Raw genomic sequence first — 27,515 nt, 5'->3', positions numbered from 1 at the left:
AGTTCTGCCCCTTTGAGAGATTTTCCTGCACCAGTATTCAATTTACTCCCCTGCACAGGGCAAGGATCCGTCTGATCCCGTAACACAGGGAGACCCTTTCTTCTGCCTTTGGCCTCCCAGGAGAGCAGAGGAGACTGGCAAAACTTTACTGTGTTTATCAGAGGTGAGCGATTGGTCGTGTCCTGTGTTAGGGGAGCATTCACTCCTCTGTGCGCGCCCCGGTGTTTGATCCCCAGCTGCGGACCCGCTGAGGCTGTCATGAATTCGGCTCGGATGCAGCATGGTGCAGAGATGAGCTGCATCCGCCTTTGATCTTCAGCTCTGTCAAGAAAGATGCTGTGGCAGGAATCTTGCCCATCAGGTACCATCCGCAGGCTGCTGCAGTGTCACAGCTGTGACCAAGCCCTGACAGCTCCAGGAGCTGAGGTGTTGCCAGGGTTAAGCCAAACCTCCACCTTCTGCCCTCGGGCTGGAGGCAGGCTCCTTTCCATCTGCTCAGGGCTCCCTGCTTCTCTTCCTGGTGAATTCCGGGGTCTCAGCCGCTTTGAAGCATTGTGATGAGTTGGAGGACCTGGCACTGATCCCCCTGAACCCTGGGTCTGGCAGTGCCAACGCCGACCTGCTGCCCCAGGGCAGGAGCTGCTGCGTGGTCCCAGCCACTGAGGAAGAGCATGGGATGCTGCTGCCTGAGCCCAGAGGCTGAAGCTTTCCCATCATCTTCAGATGAGCCAAGCCCTTGCTGCTCCCCGTGCGCCGGCACGGGCGCCGCTGGGACGTCCCACTGGGATGTCTCTGGGTACCACTGGGTTGTAGCGGGGTACTGCTGGGGCATCACTGGGTACCAGCACACCTGTGCTGCTTCATCCCCCATCCTCTTCCAAAAACAAACCCGAAAGCGGCTCTCCGGGGTGGGGAAGCCGCTAGATGGCAACGTTACCTGCAGCCCGGCCGCCTGTCCCGGCCGGAGCGGGGAGGGCTGCGGGGGTGCCTCTCTGTGCGGAAAGAAAAAGAGTTTCCTTAAACCCCTTTCAATTCCAGGTCGTTGGCCTCGCCTCCAGCAGCAAAGCAAAAGCAGTGCCCCATCGCCGGCAGAGCGGCGGTGGCAGCAGCACACGCGTGCTCCTGCGCACATACGTGTTCACGCGCACACGCGTGGCCGTCCCTGCAGGCTCTTCGCCTGCAGAATTTCTCCCGCAATCCCCAAAGTGTCTCTTGTGAAGGTGGTGGGGTTTGACCTGGAGGAGCGGTTTGCTCCCCGCCGCAGAGACCCTTCGTTGATGCTGTGATGGGGGGCACTGGTTTTGCCGGTGACTTTGGGGCACGGCCACATCAAACTGGCTTCGAACCAGCAGCGCGCGAATGCTCAGCGGCGTATAGCCCGGCGGGAACAGCTGTGCCTTTCCCCACTCCCTTCAGGTTTCAATGCTGCACAGGTTATGTCACAGCGCCGCGGTCGAGCCCTGTTACGTGGAGGGCTTTAAACTGGATCAGGTGTGAAAAGGCTGCTGGTGTTAACCTGGGCTCGTTCCCTTGGGAAGGCAGGAGGAAGGCTGCTGAGAGCCCGGCGGTGCTTCAGGCACACTGCCCGTCTCTGCTGGGCCACGTCTGACTGGCCGGCGAGTTCCTGCAAGCAGGGAATTTGCTGACCTTCACCCTGCACCTTTGCGTGCCTCAGTTTCCCCTAAAACAAGGAAGAGGAAGAGGATGGAGGAGCATGGTAGCACGCTTCTCCAAGGCAGCCAGCTGGTCTGACTGGGGATGCTAACGAATTATCCATCGCACTGGGGCCACAGTGTACGAGGAAAGGAAACTGCAGCGCAGTGTGGAAGAACAGCCCTGAACAGCACACGGCAGTGCTGCTCACCCAGGGAAAGGGTTATGGGAGTCCTGAGTCAGAGTGTGTAGTACAGGGGATACAACAAACACCAGAAGACAGTGCGTGTGAGGGAGTGAGAGCCATCACTGTCTTTCTCCAACAGAGATGGACGATGGTGGACCAGGACGGGAGCCAGGCAGGAGCACCGCTCTGCCAATAGCTCTGCCTTCACTTCTGATGTCCTCCAGTCTCCAGTGTCATGCCTCCAGGTGTTCCATATTATTTTTCTTCTATTTTTTTCAGGGCTTTTGTCCTTCCTCAGCCTCCATCCACAGCTATTTGAGCTCTGCAAGCTCAGAAACCAGCCTTTGTCACAAAATCACCTTTGTCCTTCAAGCCGCAAACCTCCACCCCATGTGCCCCATGGTCAAAGCTTCCGAGGAGCCCTGAGGGTGGGACACCACGCACTGAGCCGGTTCCAATGCCACAGCTAGGAAAGGTGACATTTGGGCCAAGGGGAGGGAGTGGAGGCGGTGGCTCTGGACGGGAGATCTCAAGTCTCAGGTGCCTCCTCATGGCTTCTTTGCAACTGAGTGTGTGATGGTGCTCTTCCATGAAGTCCTGCCTGCTCTGCCCTCTCCACCACCCTGGCAGGGCTGCAGGTCTTTCCAGCCTCCGCGCCTCCCTGTGTGACTAAGAGGGCTGGCTGGCTCCCAGGGGTGTCAGTCTGGGACCCCAAACAACCCCAGGGAGCCAAGAGGAACAGGAAAGCCCAGAGGCTCCTTCCTCGTCCCTCTCCTCCTCCTCCTTATCGCCTGCCAGCTGCCTTCCCGGGCCAAGGGGTGGCCCTGGGTGGCCCCATCTCCAGTTGGCCCAGCCGGGAACGGCCGCTCCCGATTACTCATGGGGATGATGTGGGGGGATGCAGGGGCGGAAAGTTGGAGTAAATGGAAAGTGGGCACTTGCCTCTGACTTCGTCCTCCCATCGGCGCAGCTGGAGCTGAGCTCAGCCAGACGCCCTGGCGCGAGGTGGCGGGTGGCAGGCAGCTGGCGAGGGGACACGGCGCTCAGCCTTGCATCTCGATTCCAGGCCAGGACCGGCTGCTGGGGGACACGGAGGTGAGAACCACCGTGCAGCCAGAGATGCACTGCTCTGTACACGCACACATGCAGCAGTGCCTCCAACATCAGCCCATGCAGAGCTGTGCTCGGATGCTCGTGTTCAGCCCTGCCTGGGTGACTGTCACCCACTGGTGGGGTTCTCTGCCCCCCAGGAGAGGTGCTCATGGCTCCAGCATCTCAGCCAACTCCTTGAGGGGGGAAGATGCTGCAAAGAGGAGGGTGATGGGGCACAGGAGCTGAAAGACAGGGGTCTGAATTCAAGTTACAGCTGAGAGAAACCTCATTTCCCTGCTGTTTGCACTGAAAACTGGCTGAAGGCGTGTCTTCTGGACAGCTTCCGAGGTATCTATATGGACATGTCTTCACCCCATGCCCTGGGACTCCCCCTCAGTCTCTCCACCCATCCCTCTGCCGTGGAGGGGCTCTTTCTTCCCAGACTCCTGTTATGACAAAACCCCAAAGGTGAAGTGAAGGAAAATGTGCCCTGCTTGTGCTGGAGGTTGCCTGAAAATCTTCCTGCCATCCTGGGGTCCTCCAGTGCTCTGAGCCCTTCTCCAGCTCGGGTGGTACAAAGCCACCTTGAAACCAAATCCACGCACGGCCCATAATGATGATCACCCACTCTGAGCTTCCAAAACCACTTGATTATCCATATTTCCCAGCAGCAGGGCTTCCTGGCGTGATGGAAATGACGGAAATGAATTTGGAGGTCATGTTGCCACCATATCAAATATTCCCCAATCCTTCTTTGCAGGCTAGGGAAAGGTCCACCTCCCACCTCCAATGCTCTTCAGAGCACCCAGATTTACTGATGTTCGTGTTCAAAACTTCTCCTGTGTTGAAAGATGGATTTTCCTACCCAAGCTGAGTTTCCATGAGGGTGTCCATAGATTGGACGGGAAGGACCAGAGGCTGGAGAGCTCAGGGATGCTGGCATCTTTCTTGCAGCGATCTATGTTTACAGAAAATACATCATCCAAGAAAAATCTTGTGACGTGAAGGGCTTGGGCTGACTCTGAGGGTGCGAGACGTGGACCCTCACAGTTTTCAAGATCTCAAAGTGAGGGCAAATCCAGATGGTGAGAGGGGAGCTGCAAGCCACGAAAATCCCATATTCCACATGAATGCTCAAACTGCTGGTTATTATGGGATGGACACATACATCTCTGCAATTTTTTAAGGAGAAATTCTGCCCAGGTCAAAGTGAACAGATACATTACTGGCAAAAATCATTATTTCCAATGAATCAACATTTTCCTGTTAAAATGAACCAAAACCAAACACTTCCAGACCCTCCCTTGGTCCCTTTTGCTGCTCAGGACTCAGCACAAGGCGAGGTGGCAGCTGGACTCAAACCCACAGGCACGTCTTGGGCTACAAACTGGATGAAATTGGACCCCTGGAGAGCCCAGCTGTGACCAGGTGGAATTTTCCAAACCAACAGCAAGATAAAAGCCGGTCCAGCCCCGCGCCAGCAAATCTCCACCGGGGCTGTTCAAAGGGAGCGATGCCCGTGGTGCCGCCCACCCTCCCGCGACCAAGAGGAGGTGAGACCCAACGGGTGGTTAACGCCGGCGAGGCCTTCCCCGCTTTGTGCCGAGCAGGATTGGGTTACGGGGCTGGGGCTGGGAAAGCTCCTCCGCAGGTCACAGGTGGATTAAGGAATTCCAATCCCTATTCAGAGCCCAGCGAAGCACAACTAATATGAGAGCTGTAAAGAGCAGGGACAGGCGAGGTGGGAGGCTTTGAATGGGAAAGACACCTGCAGGGGAGGGCGATGTGAGCCGGGATGCTGGAATCTGGCAGGCGGCGAGGAAACGGTGTGATTTACTGTCAAACCTGGCCACAACCTGCTTTTCTTCACCTTTGAATGGGGGCAGCCAGGCAGAGCCCTGGGTGAAGGTGGCAGGGTGGCAGGGCAGGTTCACATATCACCTCCTTAATGGGGATGCTTCCAGGGAAAGGAAAACCAATCCCCCAGTGCAGGTGGATCACTGACCTGGGTCGGAGCAAGACTGTGTCCTGGGCACGGCCAGAGGTGGGCACGGAGCCTGTGAGGAGCTGCACGAGGGGAATCTGAACAGCGCGGTGCCGGGGAGAGTGGTGCGGTATCGGCAGGACGCTGGGGAAGACACAGACCTCCACGGGAGGATGAAGAGCTGGTACCCAAGAGGGCTGAGAGAGAGGGAGTAGTGAGGGTGCAGGAGATGGTGTAACCCTGAGTCCCTCATAGAGCTAATTCAGATCAGGCGATAGCAGCTCCCTCTTTTTGTCTGTTAAAATGCCGATCTCCTCCAAAAACTCTGCCGAGCCGCATGGCTCTGCTGGGCATCGTCTCGCCGAGACCATGGTGCTGCCCAGGATGCAGGGTGGACCTGCCGCTTGTCCAAGGCTGGTGCCCCCTTGCTCCAGCCCAGCGCGAGGGGTTTGGCCTCAGGGCGGACCCCGCACCTGAGCTGGGCACCCAGCCCCCCAGTTTGAGCCATCTGGGGCCACACGGGAGCCAGCGACAGGCTGGATGTCTGCTCCCGGCAGCTCTGGACGCAGAACAAGGCTGCCGGGGATGGGGCAGGATGGTCTTTCCACACCACAGCCTGGCCCGGGGAGGGATGCTCCAGTGCCGCAGAGACCCCGGCGATGCCACATCCCCGCAGGGCAGGAGCCGCGGGCCCTCCTGGCCGTGCCTGGGAAGGCTTCTGCACCCAAGAGCCATCAGGGAGGCAGTGATCTCGTACACTCTGCTCCCCGGGAGACTGCGAGGCGCCTCTTAATAGGACTTTAATTATACATTTACCGTCACCATTTTTTCCTCCCTCTCTCTCCCTCTGGAGCTCCCCAGAGATGTAAATACCCGGTGCATGCTGCGGGGATGTCAGCTCCGCTAATGACCACCTGCGATCTGCGGAGGGAGGATGGTGGCGTGGGGACATGTGAGGTGACACTGCCCTGACCGGCTCGGCAGTGGTGTCCCAGGGCCCCAGGGCGGGTGACCCTGCCTCCAGCCCCGGGAGCTGGGGAGATGGTGGTCATGGACCAGGAGAGGAGAGCTCCAGTCCTTCAAGGGGACCAGGATGCAGGGCTGTCCCTGTGCTCAGTCTGTGCAGCAGGACGATGCGATGAGGTGGCTGTTAGCCCCAGGCACTGGCCAGCCATGGGGTGAGGTGGCCGCCCGACACCTCCAGCCCAGAGGGGATCTGAGCTCCAAGTGTCACAGCACCAGCTCTGCCCACGTCCGTCCTGTGGCATCCCTGCCAGAACCATCCCTCCTGCCTCAAAGCCCGCCTGATGCCCAGGGCTCGCTCTGGCTGCTTTTCCTCTGCATAGACACACATGATCTGGCAGGGACTGAATCCTCCTTCGCAGAGGGGAGACCCTCTGTGGGGTCGAGCATCGCCTGGGCCTGCTCTGCTCTGAGTGTGCCACGAGCTCAGCCGGCTTTGAAGGAAGTGCGGGGTTGGTTTCTGCCCTTTTCTGCTTCAGGGCAGGACCCTGATTCCTTTATTCGGGCAAAAACTCCCACTGAGAACTTCGCTTACACAGAGCCTGGGAAATTGGCCCCAGAGGCTGAAATAATTCTCTCTACATGGCAACACACAGAGAACAAAAAAAAAAACCAAAAAACCAACCCTAAAACCAAGCAAACCGGGAGCAGCAATGGAAGAGGAACAATTTCCTTGACCACTAATTTTCTCTCTGTTAATTAGCAAGAATGCGGGGTCACAGATGATAACACTGTCACCATCTCTCCACACCCACGTGTCCTGGCTGGGAACCGCGAGTGGCTGTGCAGCCTCAGCGTCTCGGGCGCAGGAGGAAATCTGTCCAGGGAAGGGCACGCAGGTGCCCAGGACGGACCCCGGTAGCTGCCCCGCTGTCACCTCTTCTGGGGATAAATCCAGGACTCCAAGTTGTCCTGAATCTCTGAGGTTTGCCCTGAATCTGCTCCCTCTGGGACTCTTGCTGGCTGCAAAGGAGGAACGAGGAGCCAGGGCAACGCGTCTGCTCTCATCAGTATTCTAACATGGATCTGGAATAGCGAAAACATGGTGGGTCCAACGCGAGGAGGTTCCCCCACTCCCCTGACGCTCTGCCCGGGCTGAGGGGTGAGCTGGGCATCTTCATCGCCCCGGGGACACGTGCAGCAACCAGCCTTGGCGCCTTCCGGCAGCAAACCCGCGGGAGCGAGTCACTGGGATGGGTCAGAAACACCCATTTCTCCAGAGCTGTTGAAGCTTTTCCGGTTTATTGCTCCTTCCCCCTTGGAAAATTCCTGAAGTTTTGGCTTTTTTTTTTTTCAAAGCCTTAACAGCCAAAAAGAAAAGGATATTTTGGGACACTGCTCTTCCTTAAAACACCGAGGGACTTGGTATGGGCATTTAGGAGCTTGGTGGAAGGCTTGGGATTTCACGAAAACTTGGGAAATGTCAGCAGAAAATCTATTTTCCTCTCCGAGCCTTTGTTGAGAAGCTTCTGTTTCATCAGTGAAATGTCAAAATGATTCCCCTCGCCTCTTTCTGTTCACCTGCTCACGGGCTGTTGCCATGGGGCTCCTCACGCGCCGCACTGGGCTCACCCACAAGCACCCCCCGTAGCCACAAACTGCGCCTTGAGCTGGGGCTGACAAAGGACTGGGCTGAAAGCACCTTTGGATGAAAAAAAATCCCAGGATGATTAAATCGCGAGTCTGTTTTCGGCAGAGAGTGGGTGCAGGGGTGGGCTGGGCTCCCCCCACCGCCCAGGATCCCTCTTCGCCGATTCGCGCTGGTGTCGCAGATTTGCTCAATTCCCACAACCTGGGCAGCAATGCAATTTTCTGCCCCCAGCAATGAGAAGCACTCGCAAACCACGCCAAGCACCTCATGCCCCTGCACACACTGCACTAAACCCTCTCCCCCTCCTGGTTCCCCGGGCTGGCAGCTGCTCAGGCGGTGAAACTGGTGGTGCCCATTTCAGTCCTAATCCCAAAGTTTCTCCTTTAGAGACATGTGCCTGCACGAGGTTGTTTTCAACCAAATTAATCAGGGTTTATTGAATCAAATTCTCTGTGGAGAGGTCAGCGTCTGATGATCTTGGTGTTTAAAAGCTGCTTCCAGCCATCCCCGATACCTTGTTTCGGTGTTAGAGCTGCAAACCCTTAACGGGTCTCACAAAAGGGAAAAAGACAGCATCTCAGGCAAAGAGCCCATGAGAGGAAAAGTGCATTTACGCAGGGAAGCTCGCCCTGGAAACACTGTGAAAAACCCAGGCGAGACCTTAACTGGGTTTGGCGTGAGGCTCAGCCTGAGGGGGAAACCAACCCCAAACAGTCACCTAAAGAACCCAATCCAAACCAATATTGTTCCTTATTTAAATCCATGATAAATTCAAGCTATCTTAAAAATGAAATCCAAACCAGGATCTCCCGTTATTTAAATCCTCTGCATTTAAACACAATAAATTCAAGTTATCCTTTCTATCTGCTCCACACAGGGAGAGGAAGTTTTGCTCCACTCCAGCAACAGGGACAGGACAGGACGGGAGGAGTGTCAAGCTGGAAAAGCCAAGTGGATGTTCCGCCTGGTGCCGACCCGCAGCCAAAGTCCGAGTGATGGAGTTTCAGGTGAGTGGAAAGAAAGGAAACAAAACTGAGGGTCTGATAATTTTTGGAGTACCCCAAAGGGTTTTGATGACATCAGAGAAGATGCTTTGGCAGAGCCACCTTCTCACTGCGGGGGAAGCCATGGAAGGGGAGGCGAGGGGGCTCGGGCTGTGGCACGTCCCCATCTCCGGCAGGACAGCGTTGGGCCCAGGTGCTCCCCATCTCCCTGAGTTAAGGGTGATGGGAAAGCAATGAGGATTTAAAAACCTCTTTAACTGGCGATCTTGTCAAATTAGTGGGGCAAGGCGCTGAGGCCGACACTAATGAATGCAATAATTGATCAAATATGTTGTATTTCTGCCTAGCACGTTCACACCTTCCCCAAAGGTTTCCAGATGGGGTGTAATTATCCCCCAAACTGGCTTCACACGCCAGGGCACAAGGGGAGCAACAGTGACATGGGGAATTTAGACAGCAGAAAATTGCTCCCGCAATTAATCCCAGGCACTTAATAAACTCACCACAGAATAGCGGGGATGGTGAGAGACCCTCTCGGGTCTGGCCCCCAGCTGGGGGTGGGGGTGGAAATTTTCAGCCCTTGTGCATTATGGGGTAGTGAAGCCAGCGCTGGTTTTGCTCCTCTCTGAATGAGATGCAGGAAGGGAGCATTTCCCCGCTTCTTTGCTCCCTCATTCACTTCACCCAAGGGCCAAAGTGATGTAAATCCGGGGGGACCCTTTGCCCTTCGGTGCTGAATCGCTGCTGATTTACACCAGAGTCCTTTCATTCCTTTGATTTCCAGCTGTGAAAATCAAACCCAGACCAAATCCATGTCCTGGAAAATACTTCAATTTCAAAACAAAATATTTGCTGCCTTGAAGAGGGCTGAAGCTGAGTGGGGGGATTGTTTGGGTTAAGGATTTTAACTTCGATATGATTTCATCTCAGCTCAAACTAGCGATGAAGCAGGGCCCAAATCCTGGCCGGTACGGTGGCTCAGCCGGGGCACGGCCACCGTACTGCCCACGGCCACTGGGGCTGCAGCCGCTGGGACAGCCAGTGCTGAGCATCTTTACGCAGAAAACCCCTCCTGACTGCAGTTGTCGGAGTTCTGCAAAGTTAAAGGAAGGGGAAATATAATGTGAACTTTCGCTTGTGCCCCTCTGAAACCTCCCCATCAAAGCTGGGTTCCAGACACTCCTGTGATGGCCACATTGCTGTCACCTCCCGGTGTCCCCAGGGCCACCTCTGTGCTTCAGGTCACCTCCCCATCAGTGGCTCCCATCTGGCTTCGCTCACACAGTGATTCATTGCAAGAGGGAACAGGTCCGGGGGTGTCTGACACCATCCAGGAGATGAATCGTGCTCCCACTCATGTTGGTGCTCCCACTCGTGTTGGTGCTCCCCTGCAGGTCAGGATCGGGCCCTGGGAAAGGAAGGTGTCGGCAGCACAGCCTTTCCCCTGCACCAATACCTGCTCCAGCCCCTCCCAAGGGATGCTCCCCAACAACCCCTCACCCCCTCTTCCCCCGTGGCCGGCCTTGGCCCCTGCCCACCAGCCAAAACAGCCCGGGGAGAAGCCTGCGGAGAAGCCAGTGCTGCAGCTCGCGTGCAGAGGAGCCCGGCTCACGCCAGCACCCCGTCTCCCTGCGCTCCCCGGGATCTCTGCCGGGCTGGAGATAGCGCGGTTGTTCGTTAGTGTGGTAGCAGTGGCGTGTGGGAGGGCAGACGCCAGGCTGTCTGCTCCCACTTTGTTTGGCTTGTTATTAACTTCTCCTTGGGCTGCCATTAACCCAGAATTCCTGTACTTGGCTTCAGGCTTTCCCCGCGCCGCTCTATCTCCAGTGCATAATTACAGCTGTTGGGATCTCCCTTTATCTTGGAGGATCTTGTAGGTTTGTTACCTGGCACATGCTTCCCTGCCTCCCCGCGCCCTTCCCTGCACCCCTTTCATCCTTCTTGCTTTCATCAGCCCCGGCACCCTGTGCTGGCAGCTAAAATCCCAGAGCCTCCATCGCCTCGGCATTGCACGGGCGAAGCCGCATCCGAGAGCATCTCCAGGAGGGTGAACGGCAGCGGCGTGGCTCCCGCGTGGTTCCCGTGTGGCCCGGCCAGCAGCGCTCGGCTCGCTCCCTGCCACCGCGCGAGTCCTGGCGTGAGCCAGCACCTTCCAGCCCCGAGACCGAGATGTTGAGTTGACTCTGAGCGTGGCCTGGATTTATTTTTTTAATTTAATAGGAGTTGACTCGATGTATTTGTTTTGGCAGCGCGTTACCCCTCAACCCCCAAGCCCTGCTGAAGCAGCGCGTTCCGTCCCTGCCAGCCCGCACGGCACAAACAGGAGGGCTGGGACTGAGCCCCGCGCTCGTCCCGGGCTCTGTGTGGCACCAGCTCCCGGCCTCGAGCTGCCGAGGGCGCCGGGAACCAGACCAGCTGGGAGATTTTTACAGCCTGAAGGTTTGGTGCCAGTTTCTCACCCATCTTCCAAGGGAACGTGGAGCAGTCAGTGCTGTACCTGCACCCGCCCGGGTGCGCTCAGGGACGGGGCATCCCCGTCAGGGTGGGGTTCAGGGGTGCTGAGATGGATGGCTAAACCACAGCACAGCTTCAGACCCTCAACCCAAAACTCTGCCTGTGCGAGGCTGGTATGGTGTCGGGGAAGAGGAGGAGGAGATGCCTCTCACCTGGTGCCACCCCAGCACGGAGGGTGGGATCCCTCCTCGGCATCACCAGCTAACCAGAGCTGTGACCCCTTGCCCCAGAGGAGATGTGACCCTGAGGGTCCTCCTCCTCCTCCTGCCAGAAGTCCAGTATTGTCCCCAAACCCATGGGAGCACTGTCCTTCCACTTGCACACAGCACAGGGACCCTGACTCTTCTGCTACGTGGTGGACATTTTGGGGTACTTACATTGAATTATGGGTATTTCTGATGTCCACTGCGCAGCACAGGGCTGGGAGAGTGCAAGGGGCTAGGAAGGGAGTCTGTGTGTCCTGAGCGTTTGAACCCCCAGATCCAGCCCTGGGAGCCCCGCTGCCACCCCAGGCAGCCTCTGCAGTGGGGGGGACGCAGACCCGAGCCCCAGCATTTCCCTCCCAGGCTCACTGTTGGGGTGAGAAGCACCAGAGGGAGCAGAGCAACTCATCCCGGTATCTGACCCGGCAAACCGGCACCCAGAGCCGGTGAGAGGTGAGTCACCCCAGGAATAGGGAGAAGTGGGGGTAAAAGCAGATCAGTGGAGGTTTCCTGTGGTACTCGACAAGGCCACGCTTTGGCCCCAGTGCTGGCCAAGCCGGCATCCCTGGGGATGCCTTGGCCGGCCTGGGCAGGGCTGGAGAACATCTGGATTTCTCCTTGTGCCTCTTTTTATTTGCTGCTTCGCCCCCGCTTTTGCCTGGGTGGAGTTGGGGGATTTTCCACATCGGCCCCTGGAGTTTGGTGCAGGACAGCTTCTCTCCATGCCCAAATTTAGGGCTTGCGTGGAATATTGAGCCTGTGCCGTACCCAAGGACAGAGCCAGGGATGCCAGTGCTTTGCCCAGCTCCGTACTGGGATAGAGGGACATGGGGACCCCAGAGCCTGTGCCCAGCACCGAGGGGCCGGTCTGTACGTCTGGCTGAGCTGGAAATCATCCTTATGGTGTCATGAGCAAAGCTTTGGGTTGAGATGGGGCGAGAGGGCAGGAGCCACCAGCTGTGGATGGAGGTGGGTGATAGGGTGGGGTTGCATCGGGGCTCTGGGGCTGCACATGGGACCCCCGTGTGTCCTGGGGTCGCCAGGAGCTCGGCTAATTATATCGGAGCTCCTGGCCCCTGCCCTGAGTGACTCAGCCCCGGTGCAATGCCCAGATGGGAGCATGTTTTGAAGATGCTCTAATGGGAGGGTGGGGATGGGGACCCTCCCTGCCAGCGTCCCCTGCCGCTGTGCCCCCTCGCTCCCCCGGGGCTGCTCCTCCTCCTGGGCAGACCCCGCGTCAGGTGCAGCGGGGACCTCGTGCTGGTGCTCAGCTTGGCATGGGGCACCTGCCTCCCTTCTCCTCTGTGTCACCCGTGTCCCCATACCCATCATCGCGGTGTCCCCAAACACAAGTGTCCCCAAACCCACCATCCCAGTGTCCCCAAACCACGCAGGTCTGTGGGAGCTGGAATTGCAGGGGTGCAAATCCTGTCCCCCAGCACTGTCGGGGCTCTGGCCGGCTGTCCCCAGGGCTGTCCCAGGGCTGTCCCCAGGGCGGTGGCGGTGTCCCCAGACCCGGAGAGGGGGGGGTTCGCCCCACAGCGGGGTCGGAGCCCCGGGGCGGAGCAGGGAGCGGCCGGGCAGGTCGGCGCCTGCCGCCGGGACGGGGCCCCGCGGGGACCGGAGCCGCCGGGACGGGCCCCCGGCTGCGGGGCGGGCGCCGTCGGGGCTGGAGGCCCTCCCCGGGTGTCCGCTCCCCGTGCCCCCCCCCGGCCCGGGTCCGGCCCCGGGACACCCCCCGTTCCCCAAAGGGACGCGTTCCCCCGGGGCCACGCGCGGGGCTGTCACCGCCACCCGGTGTCCCGGTGCAGGGGGGGCACAGATCCCCCCGCACGGGCGGGAGCGAGAGGGCCGCAGCTGCCCCGGGAGGCTCAGCCAGGACAGGGGCGCAGGGGGAGCCCCACACACGCCGGGGAGGGGGCGCGATGCTCCGGGCGGGGGCACCGAGGGGGGGGGACCCAACGGGGAGGGGGTCACACGGCGGGGGGGCTGCCCTCGGGGGAGGGGGTCACACGGGGGGGGGGGGCTGCCCTCGGGGGAGGGGGTCACACGGGGGGGGGGGGCTGCCCTCGGGGGAGGGGGTCCCACGGGGGGGGGCTGCCCTCGGGAACGGAGATCCAGAGGGGCGGGGGGGACACAACGGGGGCTGCCCTCGGGGGCGGGGACCGCGGGTGCCCCGGGGGTGGGGGTGCCCCGTCCGTGACGTCCCGGGGCGGGGCGGGGCGGGGCCGCCGGGGATCCCCGGGCGCGGAGCCGTCGGGGGTCGCGGGGCGCTGCGGGGGCTGCGGGGGCTGCGGGGGCTGCGCGCCCCGGCCCGGCCTCGGCCATGACCATGAGCTCCGCGGCCGAGACCCTGCTGAGCGCCCCCAAAGCCGCGTTCCTGCCGCTCGGCCCCCCCTCGCTGCACGGCATCCCCCCCCCCGCGCCCCCTCCGCACGACCCGCCGCCCTTCGCCTCCTTCGCCCGCCCCGGGCCGTACCCGTACCCCGGCGGGGCCCCCCCGCCGCCCCACGGCGGCCCCTTCCTGCCCTACGCGCCCCCGGCCGGGCTGCCCCGCGGAGCCGGGCTGCAGGACGCAGGTAAGGGGGGCGGGGGGGGCTGCCAACCCGACCCGGGACCCCCCCGGGGTTCCTGCCCCGCGGGAGCGCCCGGAGGCACCGGGCGACGGGGCTGCGCCGCCCCGTCGGGGACCGGGGGGATCCGGGGGGGATGAACGCCCCGCTCGGACCCGCCGGAGCCCCCGCAGATGGGTGGCTGCGGGGCTGCAAGAGATCCCGAGGTGGGAGCATCAGGCCCCCGACTGCCCGCATCCTGCACCCCGAGACCCCGACTGCCCGCATCCTGCACCCCGAGACCCCCCAGTCCGGGCTGACTCTCCCTCTGCCCCACTGCCAACATGCTCCAGTCTTACCTCCCTGCCCCATCGCATCTCCATTCCCCACTATTTCCCCCATAAGTGGATGCAGGAACCTGTGAGCTGAGCCGCCCCAGAGAGGAGCAGCTCCCGGGCTGCCCCACAGAGGGGTCCCGAGCCCGGCTGAGCCCCCAGACCCCTTTGGCCCCTTGTCAGCTGTGGCTGTGGCCAGGACAGACTGTGTGGGGTGCAGACACACTCGCTGCTGTGCTCACCCCCCGCCAGCCCCGTGCTGCTGAGCGGGGACCACCGTGTCCCTGGTGCCCCACTGAGCCCCAGCGCGTTCCTGCCCCACATGAGCTATGTGGCCCAGGATGGATCCAGGGATGCTCAGAGTCACGGAGTAGGAAGGAGATAGTCTGGGGTGGGGGGCATGGGCCTGATGGGGGGCTCGCTGCTGCCCGAGGAGAAGGATGCCCACAGCCCCCGGGGCGGGGAAGTCTGTCCTGCTGCCCCCTGACACCCCGTGGGGCTCTGACTGCCCCCCACTGGGTGCACAGCAGAGGGACCCATGACCTGCCCGCTTCGGGACTCGGACAGGGATATCAGATGGATAATCCCGTCCCTCTCTTCCTCCTCCTGCTTTCCCTGTGCTTTACCAGAGGCTCAAACAAACCAGAAAAGCAGAAACAGGGCCCCCCTGCTTATTCCCCTCCAGAACCAACCTCCGAAAAGCCAAACCGGCTGCAGCCCCAGGGCCAGGGTGGGATGTTTTGGGGTTGTTGGGTTTTTGCAACCTCCCAGCGTGTCGGTTAACTCCCTGCTCCTCTCTCACGCCAAGAGCACGAGAAGCCCCCAGCCATGGCCAGCGGGGACCTGCACGTCAATGGCAAAGGCAAGAAGCTGCGCAAGCCCCGCACCATCTACTCCAGCCTGCAGCTGCAGGCGCTCAACCAGCGCTTCCAGCAGACCCAGTACCTGGCGCTGCCGGAGCGCGCCGAGCTGGCGGCCCAGCTGGGGCTCACCCAGACGCAGGTATGGCCCCTGTGAGGGGTGCCAGGATGGGGATGCGCCATGCGGGGAGCTCGTGCCCATGGCTGCTGCGGGAGCGACTCTGGATTGAGGTTGCATCGCGATGACGGGGTGCAACTGGAAGCGTGCCGAGCCGAACCGTGCTGCGGCGGGAGAGCTGGCGCCGATGGGCCCCGGGGCTCAGGTTTGGGGCGCCCCTGCTTGCACCTCCCAGCGGCACCGGGACTTTCCCAGCCCGGGAGCCTGGCTGCTGGCCCAGCCGTGCCCGGCGCTGGGCGAGTGGGTTTTTGAAGGCGATGGGGAGAGACAGGCAGGCGGCAGCGGTGCAGCCCGGAGCCAGGGGCGAAGCGAGCTCATAAAGCCGGGGAAGAGGAGGCAAGTGGGAACCTGCCGGCAGCGCGGGGGGAACCGTGGGGAGGAATGAGTGGGGCCGCCACCCCAGCTCCGCGGGCCCCACTGCACTGCACCCGACCCAGCCCTGGCACTGGCTGGGCTGGGGGGCGCAGCCTGTGCCGGGGGGTACATGGGCACGCGCAGGGATGTGCGCTGCTGGGGACTCCTGAGTTGGGTTCCATTTATCACACATTTGTCTGGGCTCCCTGTGCCTCTTCCCACAGTCTCCTCCAGCCGCCCTGAGTGGAGTCTCTGGTGGCTTGTATAGGGTTGGTCACAGACCCCACGTCTCCCACAGCCCTCCACCCTGAATCGGCTGAGCCCCTGGGAAAGGGCTGGTGGAGCTGGGGAAACAGGGAGCCCAGCAGGGTCTGTCATTATTGATGCCAGGGGTTTAGAGGGGGCATTGGCCACAGACCCCATCCTCCACACTCATCCCTTGCTCTCCAACAGGTCAAAATCTGGTTCCAGAACAAGCGGTCCAAGTACAAGAAGATCATGAAGCAGGGCTCGAGCGTGCCTGACAGTGAGCACCTGCACCCCACTGCCTCTCTCTCCCCCTGCTCCCACAACATCCCTCCACCCTGGGACATCCCCGTGCCGGGCAAAGGGCCCCCCTTGGCCCCCAGCAACTACATCAACAGCTTTGGAGCCTGGTACCAGCCGCACCCGCAGGACGCCGTGCCCCGGGCTCCCATGATGTGACGCTGCCACGGCTCCAGCACCCGTCTCTGTGCGGGCAGCGCGAAGGGGAATGCTCCGTGCCACCCTCGAGGGACCGTGGAGCCCAGCCTAGCCCTGTGGGACCCCAATGAGTGGAGAAGGAGGAAGAGCAGGAGGAGGGCGACCGCTGGAACCTGGGGATTACCTGCTCCACCGCGGTCCGAAGCGAGATAGCTCCAGCGCAACACTCGGTGCATCCATCCCAGCGGGACAGGACAGGACCCCAGGCACAGCCCTGGGTCCCCCCCTTCATGGAAGGGGGAACATGGAGGACCCCGAGGGGGGCTGGGGAGACGCCAAGCCTGGCTTTATTTATAAATACCTCCGTGACTGTACGTGCCCTCCCCTTTAGAATAGGCCGTATGCTTGTAAACGCTGTTCCTCCCTACCTGCCGCTCCCTTTGGGGATCTGGCCCCGGTTTGGGGGAGAACTTCAGCCCCACTCCTCGGGGGTTCCTGTCTCCAAACGTCCCTGGAACGCAGCTCTGTGGGGACGGGGACGCAGTGCCTGGGGTTGTCCCCCTCAACATCTGCGCAGGACCTGCTGCTGTTTTCAGACATGCGATCGCTGCCCTGAAACGGAGGCGCAATTACAGTAATTGTGGGCCCGGGCCCCTGGCGAGGGGTTTCTTGTCCTCCTCGGGTAATTATGGGCAATTTGGAGCTGTTGAAGATGTCTCCTTGAAGGGGGCAGGAGAGGGAGGGCAGAGGGATGCGGGGCGGCCGGGGGGAGCCCGGGCTTACTGCCCCAAGTGTCCCACAGCCCCCGTGAATCTGGGCATTTTGGGAGAGAGGGATATTGTCCCGTTGTGGGTTTGACAGCGTCAAACGTCTCCGTTTGTGCTTTTCAGAGGCCAGAACCTGGCTAGAAAATACATTATTGTTATTTCCTACTGTTCCCAGTCCTGTTCAGTGTTTGTCAGCCACCATGGGCACAAGACCCCCACTTGCCGGGGCGGTGGGGCGCTGCCGAGGTTTACTCTGCTGCGTGACCATCCCTTTCCCCGCCCCAAGGGACCAGGTTTACCATCCCAGCCAGCGATGTTCGGGAGGGAGTGATGCCATGTGTGTCTCTGCACCTTCGGCATCACACGGGACCAGAATTTTTCTGAGAACTTGGCTCCCACCTGAGGAATCGAGGGTTTGAGCAACAATTGATAGCTGAGATGGGCAGAGCTGGAGATCAGCACCGAGCGTGGGAACGGACTGGGGCTGAAATGCATGATCCTGGCTGCTAAAAGCTCTGGGATCACGCGGGTGCTGCCTTCGAGGAGCCGGGTGCTGAGCACCATCCCAGCCGTGTTCACTGGGGCTCCTGGGGCTCCGTGTTCACTGGGGTCGGTGGGGGCTCGGCGGCATGGCAAGCCTGGCAGGGAAGGATGCAACGGGGAAAGCAGGAAGCAGAGGCCAGGGAGCCCGCTTGGCTTTCCCAACGGATGTGCTGCCAAGGACCTGCAGCCAGAGCTGCTCACAGGTCTCGTCTTGCAGCAGGAGGGAGGCAGCAGCCCTTGGCTCCTGGGGCTGTGATCCGGCCCGCCTGGCACTCGCGGTGTGGCCGGGACGGCAGCCGGCGCCTGGACCCTGCAGAGGGGCCGCCTTTGCCCGCGGCTCCCCCCGCACCCCGTCGCCCTCATGGGAGACCTGCGGCCAACGCTCCTGCCCTGGCGCGTGGGAGCGGGGAAATTCCTGCTCCAGCCCTTCTCTCGGACACCCAGGGCAGCTCTCAAGAGGGGATCTGGGGGCTGTTCTGCCCTTTCCTCTGCAGCCAAACTGGACGATGACCCCACTTTCCTCTCTGCCTGGGAGAAGGGGCAGCGTTGCCAGCACAGCATCCCTGGAGCTGCTCTGGACTCTTCGCCACTGGCAAAAGCATCGCCAGTTGGGGACACTTGGAAAAGGCCAACAACATCCTGGTCTGATAGGGTTTTACCAACTGGATGGGAGAAATCCCACTGAGGACAGGGATGTCCCTGGGCTTGTTCCCTCCACTTGTGCAGGTTGGAAACCCAAACAGCCCCTTCGAATCACCAGGGTGGGTTTGGGCAGTTGGGAGGCTTTGTGTCCTCTTCCTATCCCCAGCCCAGGCAGGGTGATGGGGCATGGGCTGCGGCGGACAGGGAGCAAAGAGGTCACTGAGGCTGCTCAGCAGCGTTTCTGCCCTGTTTTCCAAAGGCAGCCACGGTGACGGAGACCCGGCTCGCCAGCATCGCTCCTCGGCTCCAGCTGCCGTGTGCCGGGTTAGCCAAGAGCTGGCAAGAGGATGAGGACACGGTGGATGCCGGGCTGGCCGTGGGTGGGCAGCTGCCCCCGCTCTTTGTGCTGGCAGCGGCGTGACGCAATCGGCGTGTTGCAACGGGGCAGGAAATGTGTGCCACCCTGGGAGGGCTGCGCGCCGGGGCTTGTGCGCGGGATAGAGCCATGTGCGGATGCCGGTGGGACACCAGGCGCTGCTGCCCCGCACCTTGCACCCACCAGGGCTGCAAAACACACCTGAGCCCTTGTCCTGCCCGAAGTCACTGGCAAAACGTCCTCCAAAGGACTGGATGCCCCCAGCGTCCCTATCCCGGTACCGCCCGGTGCTGCTTTCCATCTCTGGTCCCGGCGGATAATAACTGGGATAATTGGTGCAATGAAGAATGGTCCCATATTTTATTCCTGTGCCACGGCTGGGCGAGGGATGCTGGGAGGAGTGGGGTGATGAGGTGGTGTTCCCGCCCCGGGGGGCTCCTGCCTCTGGCTCTCAGGACCATACAGGGGCAGCTGCCACCGGCAGGAGAATCGATGGGGAGCAATGTCTGTGTCCCACAACCTTTTTTGAGGGGCTCTGGGGGTCTTGGCCACCTCTGGGCTAGAAAAGCCACCAGTGATGCTGGTGGTGAACCCCCATGGCAATTGGAGATGGGGCCATGGGAGGAGGAATGGCGAAGGCAGCTGAGAGGGGCTGTGCCTGCCTCTGCCAAGGCTCATCGGGCGGGTGCAAAGGGACCCCCGGGACCCCCAGCCCCACCTGGGCTGCAGGACAAGTTCTGTGGCTGGGACAGAGGAGCCGGAGGCACTGCGGGGGCTGCGTGAGCGCAGCGTCCTCCCAGTGCCCATCCCCGCAGCACCAGGGCTGGTGGCGCAGGCTGCGGGGGAGCCCAGCTCACAGGTGGTGCTGCTGGAGGGCAGCAGGATTAGTGCCTCTCTGAAGCCATGATGCACTCAGCGTTTATATAATCCACAGATATGTACACTTCTGACCTTTTTATTTCCTTCCCTGACAAATCAAAAAAGGAAAAAGATAATAAAATACCCCAGCGCCGTCTCCGGGCCTCTCTCTGCAGGCAACACCATTCAGGTCCTGCCTCTCCCAGCCTGCCGCCTCCTCGCTCTCGCTGGCAGCTTCCCCTAATAACCCCCGTGTCTCCAGTGTGTCTGCCCGCCGGCCGGCTCGGGGCCGGCTCACACACAGCCGCCAACTCCAACCCAACCCCAACTCAACCTCAATGCCAACCAACCCAGGCACTGGGGACGGGGGGCTGGCAGCGCCCCTCAAGGCTTTGCAACCAGCCTGGCCACACAGGCGCTGTATGGAGATGCCCAGGGGTCCAGCTGTGCACTCAAGGAGCACAGGATGAGGATGGGATGGGATGGCATGGGATGGGATGGGATGGGATGGGATGGGATGGCATGGCATGGCATGGCATGAGATGGGATGGGGAGCCAGCAGGTGCAGCCCATGGTGGGGATTTGGGGAAACCCCCATGGGTGCAGAGTGTGAGGTTGGCCCCACATGGACTTGGGAAGCAGGGACATGGGGACACTGCAGGCGGGTGCATCTCGGCCATGGAGGGATGTCCCCAGATGGCACAGAGGACCCATCTCCACGGGCACCCCGCCGAGGGCTGGGTCCTGCTTGGGGCTGCATGGGGAGCAACATGGGGTTCCCTCCATGGCCACTGGGAACCCTGCGGCCATCGGAGATGGGTGCCATGGAGGAGGACATGTCCCCTGTCCCCAACAGATCAGTGGAGACAGCACCAGGGTGGGCAGTGGGGCTTCAGCCCCCAACCCTTCGATGGCACTCCTGCTGTGAAACCATGCCAGTGACACCAGGGACAGCAGGACAGGGGGCTGGCATGGTTCAGCCCCAGGGATCGTCCTCATCACCTTCCCGAGCCCCACATCTGGGTGTCTTTGGGTCACTCAGGCTCCCCCAGCCCCACAGTGCTATGGGGAAGGTCGCTGTCACAGCGAGGGTTGACCCTGCAGGGTCGATATCGGGGATTCTGTCCCCCACCAACCCTCACTCACAGCAAAGCCCCAAAGGGGGCATCCCGGCCACCGCTCCAGTTTGCACAGGTGGGAGCCTGCTGGTACCCAGTAAGGGGAGCGTGAGGGAAGCAGCAGGGCTTTGCTGCGGTTCGGAAGAGACTGCAAACCAGGAATAAAATCAGCGAGGCAAAGCGGGGACTCAGGGTGCACCGGCACCAGTCTCCAACCACCCCCAGCTGCCCCCAAAAACGGGGCATGTGGGGTCTAAGTCTGCCTTTCCCAACCCGGAAAACTTCTGAGCTCTTCCCTGCGCTCCGAAAACCTCCTGAAAAAAGCAGTGTTTGGAGCCTTAAATCCAAAGCGCTTTTATTAACTCTTCTAGATGAGGTTTTGTTCCCCTGGAGAGAGCAGCGAAGGGCGCTGGGAGGTTCCCCAGCCCTAGAGGGGCTCTCATCACCCGGGGGGGGGTCCTTGAAAAGGAAAAGTGAACAAAACACCAGACCGAATCCTGTTTGGTTTGGATCAACTTTATACAAACAAACCTTATGTACACTCTCTTTTTTCCCCCAAACACCCCTATTTATATAAGGCAACATAAATAAGATTCCCGGGACTGTACAACACAGGCGAACACTCCTTAAAGCTGCGCTTTAAAAAAATAGCGTCGTTCTCTTAAAAAATAGTGAAGAGGTTTGTTTTTTGGGCTTTTTTTTTTTCCTTTAAAATGTGTTGTCAATTTATTTAAAAAACAGGCGTTCTGCTCCGCGTTGGCTGAGCCGGCGCAGAGGGAGGCACTGTCAGAAAACAGACACCGGCCCAGTTTTCCTCTTTAAAAAATAACTTAAGCAATTCCTGAACTGTTTAAATATTAAAATATTTTTCTCCCCCCCCGCTCCCCTTTTTATTTCTTTTTAAATAACCACCTTTTGGTCTGAGCATCGTCCCGGGCGGTTCCTGCGAAGCTCCCACCCAAGCGGCTGGGCTGGGGGTCCCAGTTTTACTCCTGCGGGGCATCCATGGCCAGGGATTCCAGGCGCTGCGAGGGCAAAGCGTGTCCCATCCCACTCCTTGGGCATCAGCGATGGGTGACGCCGTGTCCTCCATCCCCACTGGGATGCGGGGGCCCCTCCTGGGTGTCCCCCAGGCTTTGGGGGGGTTGGCATGGGGCAGCCCCCCAGGGCAGCTCACCGCGCTGGCCCCAAGAAGCAAAGCTCCAGCGAGGGATCCCGGTGGGACGCGGCTCCTCCAGCCGATGGGATCCCAGGGTGATGGAAAAAAGGAAAAAAAAAAATTGCATAAGAAGAATTTGCCACCTTCTCCTGGGAGCTAATGAGTTTAACCCTTTGCAGTCCTCCTGTTCCTGAGATGAGCTGGGAGAGGATGGGATACATAAGTGTAAATCTGGGGACGGGTGTACAGGGGTGTCCTCTTTTTAAAAAAGAAAGAAGAAAAACCAAAAAGTAGGGGGGAAAAAAGGAGGCCAAGGAGCTCTGCCACTGTCTCTCATGCCCCGGCTGTTAGTAGACAGCACCGGTGTTGGGGGGTGGCCCCGGGGAGGTGTGATGCATCGTGGTGGCCGGCGGTGGCTGGTGGGGTCCATGGGGCGCGCTGAGGGTCTGCGGGTGGTACCAGGGGTTGTGCTCCTCCAAAAAGCCGGGTGAAGAGCTGTAGGGAAGCGGCTGCGGGAGTGGGGTCCTGCCCGGCGCGCTGCCGTGCGAGTTACTGTCCCAGACGGCCGGGGAAGGAGGAGAGTTGCAGGCCATGGAGTCGCTGTTGTTGGGGCTGTGCTCCAGCGGCACCTCGCCGTTCTTGTACAGCTTCTTGAACTTGGAGCGCCGGTTCTGGAACCAGATCTTCACCTGGAGGAGAGGGAGACGGGTTAGTGCCCGCCACCAGAAGCCAGAGCCTGGGTTGAACGGGCCCTCGCGGGCTGGGAAGGGGACCTGGGATGGAGCCAACACGAGGACCTCGGGCAAATGGGAAGGAACACAAGGACATGGGTGTCACGGAGACCTCGCACACACGATGTGATGTAGGAAGTGACAGGGACACAGGCGTCATGGGGAGCTCGGACACACTGTGCGCCTTGGGAAGACACCCAGACATGGGCATCACGGGCACCGCGCATACAGCATTGCGGGAAGCCCCCCAGGACATGGAGTCAGGGACTCCGGACACACTGTACATTGCGGGAAGGCTCCTGGGATGTGGGTGCCTTAGGGAACCCGGACACACCGTGCACCGCAGGAAAGCACCCATGACACAGGGGTCGTGGGGACCCTGGCGATACGAGGCACCACGGGAAGACCCCGGGGACGAGGGTGTCACAGGAAGGCCACCACGCCATCCAGCACGGGACGCCAGCCTGACACGCTGGGCGTCAGGAGTGTCGCCAGCGCTGGGTGAGGCGGCAGCACTGGACGCCCTTGGCCCCCGGGGAAGGGGTGGGGGAGGCAGAGGTTGTCACCCAAACAGGATGTCCCTCTGGGAGTGGGTGACGCGCTCTGTCAGCCCTTTGCCGAGTGTCCCGATTGCTTCATCCCCCAAGGGAGGAGGAGGAAGGTTGGGCGCTGGGGAGTGCCACGCCAAGGGCGGCACAAGGGCGCCGGTGCCGGCCCGTGGGTAGGGAGGGCACCAGGGACGGGATGGGGCGCGGGGGAGTCGTGCACAGAGGTGACAGCGGTGACAACTCACTCGCCCCCACACCAGCGGGGACAATTTGTCCCCATGTCAGGTAAACCCCAAAAGCAAGGGCTTAGCTCCAAATCCAGGTGGCTCGTGGGGAGGAGGAGCAAGGAGAAGCCCATTGCACCCATCCTTGCTCCTCCAGTTCAGCCACAATTGCCACCTCAGCACAGTGTCCTTGTGGGGGACGTGGCTCCTGTCCCCCGATCCCTTCTCTCCGCCCGGACAAAGCAGGATATGGAACTGGAGCACCCGGGAGCACAGACCCAAGGGGAGCCTCAAGAAGCCTGGCTGGGGAAGCAGGTTCTGGCACCAAAGACCCCACGCTCTGGCTGGACTCAGGTCCAGAACGCGCTGCCGGGAGGGGGTGTCCCTGTCCCAAGCTCCCCAACCCAAGTGCTCCATCCTGAGCTCCCCGTCCCGGGCGCTCCATCCTGCCTGGGAACTTGCACCCCGTGTTCCTGGGAAGCCGAGTGTGTTGCTGACCCAGGACCCTCCCAGGCACTGGGGCAGGATTCCGCCTCAGACCCTGTTGGGCGCCAGGGCAATGAGGTCTGGGAAATCCCTAGAGAAGGTGGATAAACTCCAAAGCCCGGGGAGCAGGGCAGGGCTGAGCACCGTCCCCTCTCTCTGCTCCTTCCTCCCTCTCCACCTCGTCAAAGCAGATCTGCCCTGTGTGGGGAGAGCTGGCAGCAGGGACCCCACATCCATCCCCGGGGATGCCCAGCTCCCTCCCAGCTCCCACCATCCCGCTGTGATTGCACCCCTCTCCCAAACCCCAGTAACCCGGGGTTTGCAGGGGGTGCAGCTCCAGGTACCCCTCTTGCCGATCCCTTCTGCCCACGCTGCGAATTGGGGCGATGGGGCTCAGCCCTTACCTGGGTCTGGGTGAGCCCCAGCTGGGCGGCCAGTTCGGCCCGTTCGGGCAGCGCCAGGTACTGGGCTTTCTGGAAGCGGCGTTGCAGGGCAGCCAGCTGGTAGCTGGAGTAGATGGTGCGGGGCTTGCGGATCTTCTTGGGTTTCCCGTTGACCATCCGCACCTCGGGCTCGGGCTCCTCCTTCACTGACACTGGGCAGAGAGCGAAGGCGTGAGGTCGGTGAGGGTGAAGGGGTCTCAGCGCAGACACCTCCAGCTCCAGGCCACCCCGGCGGCACTGCCCGGTCCCCCAGGACATCCCCCAGACCTGCATCCCACTGCATCCCCCAGCAGCACCGGGAATGCCAGATGGGGCTGAGCGTCCCAACATCCACTCCACCCTTTGGTGGGCACAATCCCACTTCCCCAGCCTCGCTCCATCCCCAACTTGTGGGGTGCGACTTCACAAAGCTCCCGCGGTGATCCCAGGGGGACAACAGGATGGAGACCTCTCTCCGAGCATCCTACCTGCATCCTGCGCCGGGAGCTGCTGGTCCCTGAAGTGGCCGTACTGGCGGTAGGATGGGCTGTAGGAGTAGTCGGATTTGGGCGAGTAGGTGCCAGCGGTGCCGATGCCATTGAGGTTGAACTGGTGGTACGGGTAGTGGCTCACGGGCTGGCTGTAGGACTGTCCCGGGTAGTAGTCATGCTGGCCGGTGTAGTAGCCCAGGTCGGTGACGGAGGACTCGGGAAGGGTGGGAGAGTCCTTGGAGGCGGCATGGCAGCTCAGCGAGCCCGAGAGGTCGGTGAGGATGCTGGAGAGCTTCTTGTCGAAGGAGCTGCTCATCGCTGGACTTGGGGATGGGGGCAGCTGCCCTCCTGGCTGGGGACCCCCCACCCCGGCAGCTCGGCTGCCCGCGTCCGGCCTCGCGTGCCCAAAGCCAGCTCCTTCGCACCGGCGCTGGCAAAGAGCGACCCAGTGACTGTGCCCAAACCTCCAGCGCCGGGCGCCTGCTTAAAGCCTTTAATTAGGGAGCAGGGCAGGGTGGGTGCGCATTCCGATTGGCTCCAGAAATATTGCCTGGGAGGCAAAACAGCTCCTGCCTCCTCGCCGGGCCGGGTGTGTTTTTTTTTCTCTCTTTTTTTTTTTTTTTCCCCTCTTTCCCTCTCTCAAGAAACAACAAAGAGTGGGAGAAGGAGGGTGAAGGGATAAATAAAGCTCCTGTCTGCAGGAGGGGGGTGCAGGGGGGTCTGGCAGGGCCTCTGGGGATGCAGTGCGATTGGTGGGGGCTCTTTTAGCACCCACCCCCGAGACTCTTGGTGCTGAGGGGGGATTTGGGGCCGGGGGGTGCTGGGGGGTTGGAGCAAGGAAGTTTGGGGTTAGGGAATAGGATGGACCCGGGCTTGGGGCTGCGGGACTACAGGGGTCTGTGTTAGACAGCCCCTCTGCTCCCATCTCTCCCAGTAATTACCAGTGTCGCCCAGTTCAGCACCGTCCCCAAGGCAGAGCCCTCCTAGAGTCATGGGGGGTGGGGGGAGCCTCACGCACCCCAGACCTTACCACCCCTCCCTCCACCCTGTGGGGACTCGGGGGTGAGAACCAGCCCTGGTTCTGGGACCCCCCACTCCCCCCGGGGCTCTGTGCCCTCTCCCCGCCCCAGACAGCCCCTGACCCCCCCAGCAGCCCCCAGACACGCCCCACACCAGCCCTTGCGACTCTCCACGACCCCTCCTTCACCGGGGGGCTCTCTGGGAGGGGGGAGGCTTCTATTTTAGGGGGGGCGTCTCTGCCTCCGCTGGTGAGTGCTGAACACTGAGAGGGGCTGGGGGGGCTGGGAAGGGCCTGGGGGCTCAGCCTTCAACCTGGCCGGGACTGTTCCCTTCCTGCCCCTCTGTGTTCCCCCCCCGCCCCCCGTGTGCCCCCCCCACCCCCGTAGCAGTGCAGCGCGGTGCGATGCCGCCCCCTGGCGGCCGCGCTGGGACCTCCGCCACCACCGGAGCTGAGGGTTCGAGTCCCGACCCCGCCAGCACCGCCGGGGTGGGGTGAAACGGAGGGAAAACTTGGCTGGAATGGGAATAGAAATGATGGGATAGGGATAGAGACAGGGATAAAGACAAGGTTTGTGAGAGAGATAGGGATAGGAATAAAGACAAGGTTTGTGAGAGAGATAGGGATAGGAATAAATCAGAATAGGAATAGGATTAGGAATAAATAAGAGTAGGGATAAATAAGAATAGGAATATAGACAAATAGGGATAGGGATAAATAGGAATAGGAATCATAGAAATAACAGAAATAGGAATACAAACACAAATACTAGAGGGAGTGGAACTCGGGGTCAGCTCTGAAGGGCAGCAGGCAGCAGTGTGGCCCAGAACCCCTGTGCGGGACTCGGGGCTCGCCACCCCGCACGGAAATGTCATTAGAGCCCAGAGGAATTAATTCCGAGGGGACAGAAGTGTCTGCTCCAAGCCCTCCACTGTCCCTGTCCCGCCCGGGCTCCGCGGCCCCCCAGGGCAGGATCGCCGGGAGCAGCCGGGACACCCCAACGTCCCCAGGGCTGGCTGTCCCCCAGTCGGGCTGTCCCCAGGGCTGCAGCCGGGCACGGCGGGTGGGAGCGGGGCGCAGGCAGGGAGCAGGTCTGGGGAGTCCTGAACCAGTTTGGGACTGGGAGGCACTGGTGCCTGGGGCTGCTCCTCGGCCGGGCTGGCTCCAGCTGAGTCCTGAACGGGGGAGGGCGGCGGGTCCAGTCAGGGTGAACTGGGGCAGCGGGGGTGCCAGAAGGCCCTGGGGGGGCAGTCGTCGGTCTCTGTGGGTGCACGAGTAGGGGTGACTCCTGCCCCCCCCCCCCCCCCCGCCCTCAGTGCCCCCCACGATACCGGGATTCATCCCATGGTGCCCCCAAGTCTGGGGGGGCAGGGGTCACCCCCAGATGCCCCGGTTGGAAGCCCTCCTCCGACCCCAGCAGTGCCCGGGGAGCCCCCTCGTGTCCCCAGAGCCGGGGGGGAGGGGGGGGGCCGGGCTGAGCCCCCCAACATCCCTGGGCGGGCGGCGCCATCCCGTGGCCGTTGGGCGCAATAACACCCCGTGGCCGATGCGCCCCCTCTTGGGGCGATGCCCCCCCCAAGGCAACGCCCTCCGCCCGGGCTGAGACCTCCCCTTCGGGTGCAAACACTCTCCTTTTGGTGCAAACACCCAACTTTTGGGTGCAAACACTCTCCCTTCAGTGTAAATACCTCTCTTCGTATGCAAACATCCATCCTTGGTGTGCAAGCACCCATCTTTTGGGTGCAAACACCCCTCTTTTGAGTGCGAACACCTCTGCCCAGATGCAAACACCCTTCCTGAGGTGCTGTCCCCCCTCCTGGTGGCGGTGAAGGCCACAGGGCAAGCCCCTGGAACTCTTGCCAATCAGATGGGCAGAGAGAGGGACTCATTGCACCCCAAAATGTCCTGAAGTCAGGGG

At 61.1% G+C, this 27,515-nt stretch overlaps 3 protein-coding genes and 1 long non-coding RNA gene across 4 annotated transcripts in view; 2 read left to right on the top strand and 2 right to left on the bottom strand.

The window, feature by feature from the left end:
* The window catches only part of LOC128854543 (uncharacterized), a 44,409-nt gene extending 34,577 nt beyond the window's left edge, over positions 1-9,832 (top strand). Inside the window, exons 4-5 of the long non-coding RNA XR_008453578.1 lie at positions 2,120-4,485; positions 8,408-9,832. This is a non-coding gene — a long non-coding RNA (uncharacterized LOC128854543). The remainder of the gene's footprint in view (positions 1-2,119; positions 4,486-8,407) is intronic.
* COL1A1 (collagen type I alpha 1 chain) overlaps positions 1-27,515 on the bottom strand; it is a 136,083-nt gene that overhangs the window by 44,127 nt on the left and 64,441 nt on the right. The gene's annotated exons all lie outside the window — the stretch shown is intronic.
* DLX4 (distal-less homeobox 4) lies at positions 13,506-17,113 on the top strand. The gene is made up of 3 exons (XM_054088393.1): positions 13,506-13,830; positions 14,947-15,140; positions 15,984-17,113. The coding sequence occupies exons 1-3, from the start codon at positions 13,578-13,580 to the stop codon at positions 16,233-16,235; spliced, it is 699 nt and encodes a 232-aa protein (XP_053944368.1). The 5' UTR covers positions 13,506-13,577; the 3' UTR covers positions 16,236-17,113.
* Positions 20,901-25,060, bottom strand: DLX3 (distal-less homeobox 3). Its single transcript, XM_009571130.2, has 3 exons — positions 24,577-25,060; positions 24,071-24,261; positions 20,901-22,366 (listed from the first exon to the last, which is right to left on the bottom strand). Exons 1-3 carry the CDS (start codon positions 24,893-24,895, stop codon positions 22,025-22,027), a joined length of 852 nt encoding a protein of 283 aa, XP_009569425.1. The 5' UTR covers positions 24,896-25,060; the 3' UTR covers positions 20,901-22,024.

The sequence above is a fragment of the Cuculus canorus genome, chromosome 25, assembly GCF_017976375.1.
Source record: "Cuculus canorus isolate bCucCan1 chromosome 25, bCucCan1.pri, whole genome shotgun sequence".
Taxonomy (NCBI): domain Eukaryota; kingdom Metazoa; phylum Chordata; class Aves; order Cuculiformes; family Cuculidae; genus Cuculus; species Cuculus canorus.
This window is presented reverse-complemented; position numbering and strand designations above follow the sequence as displayed.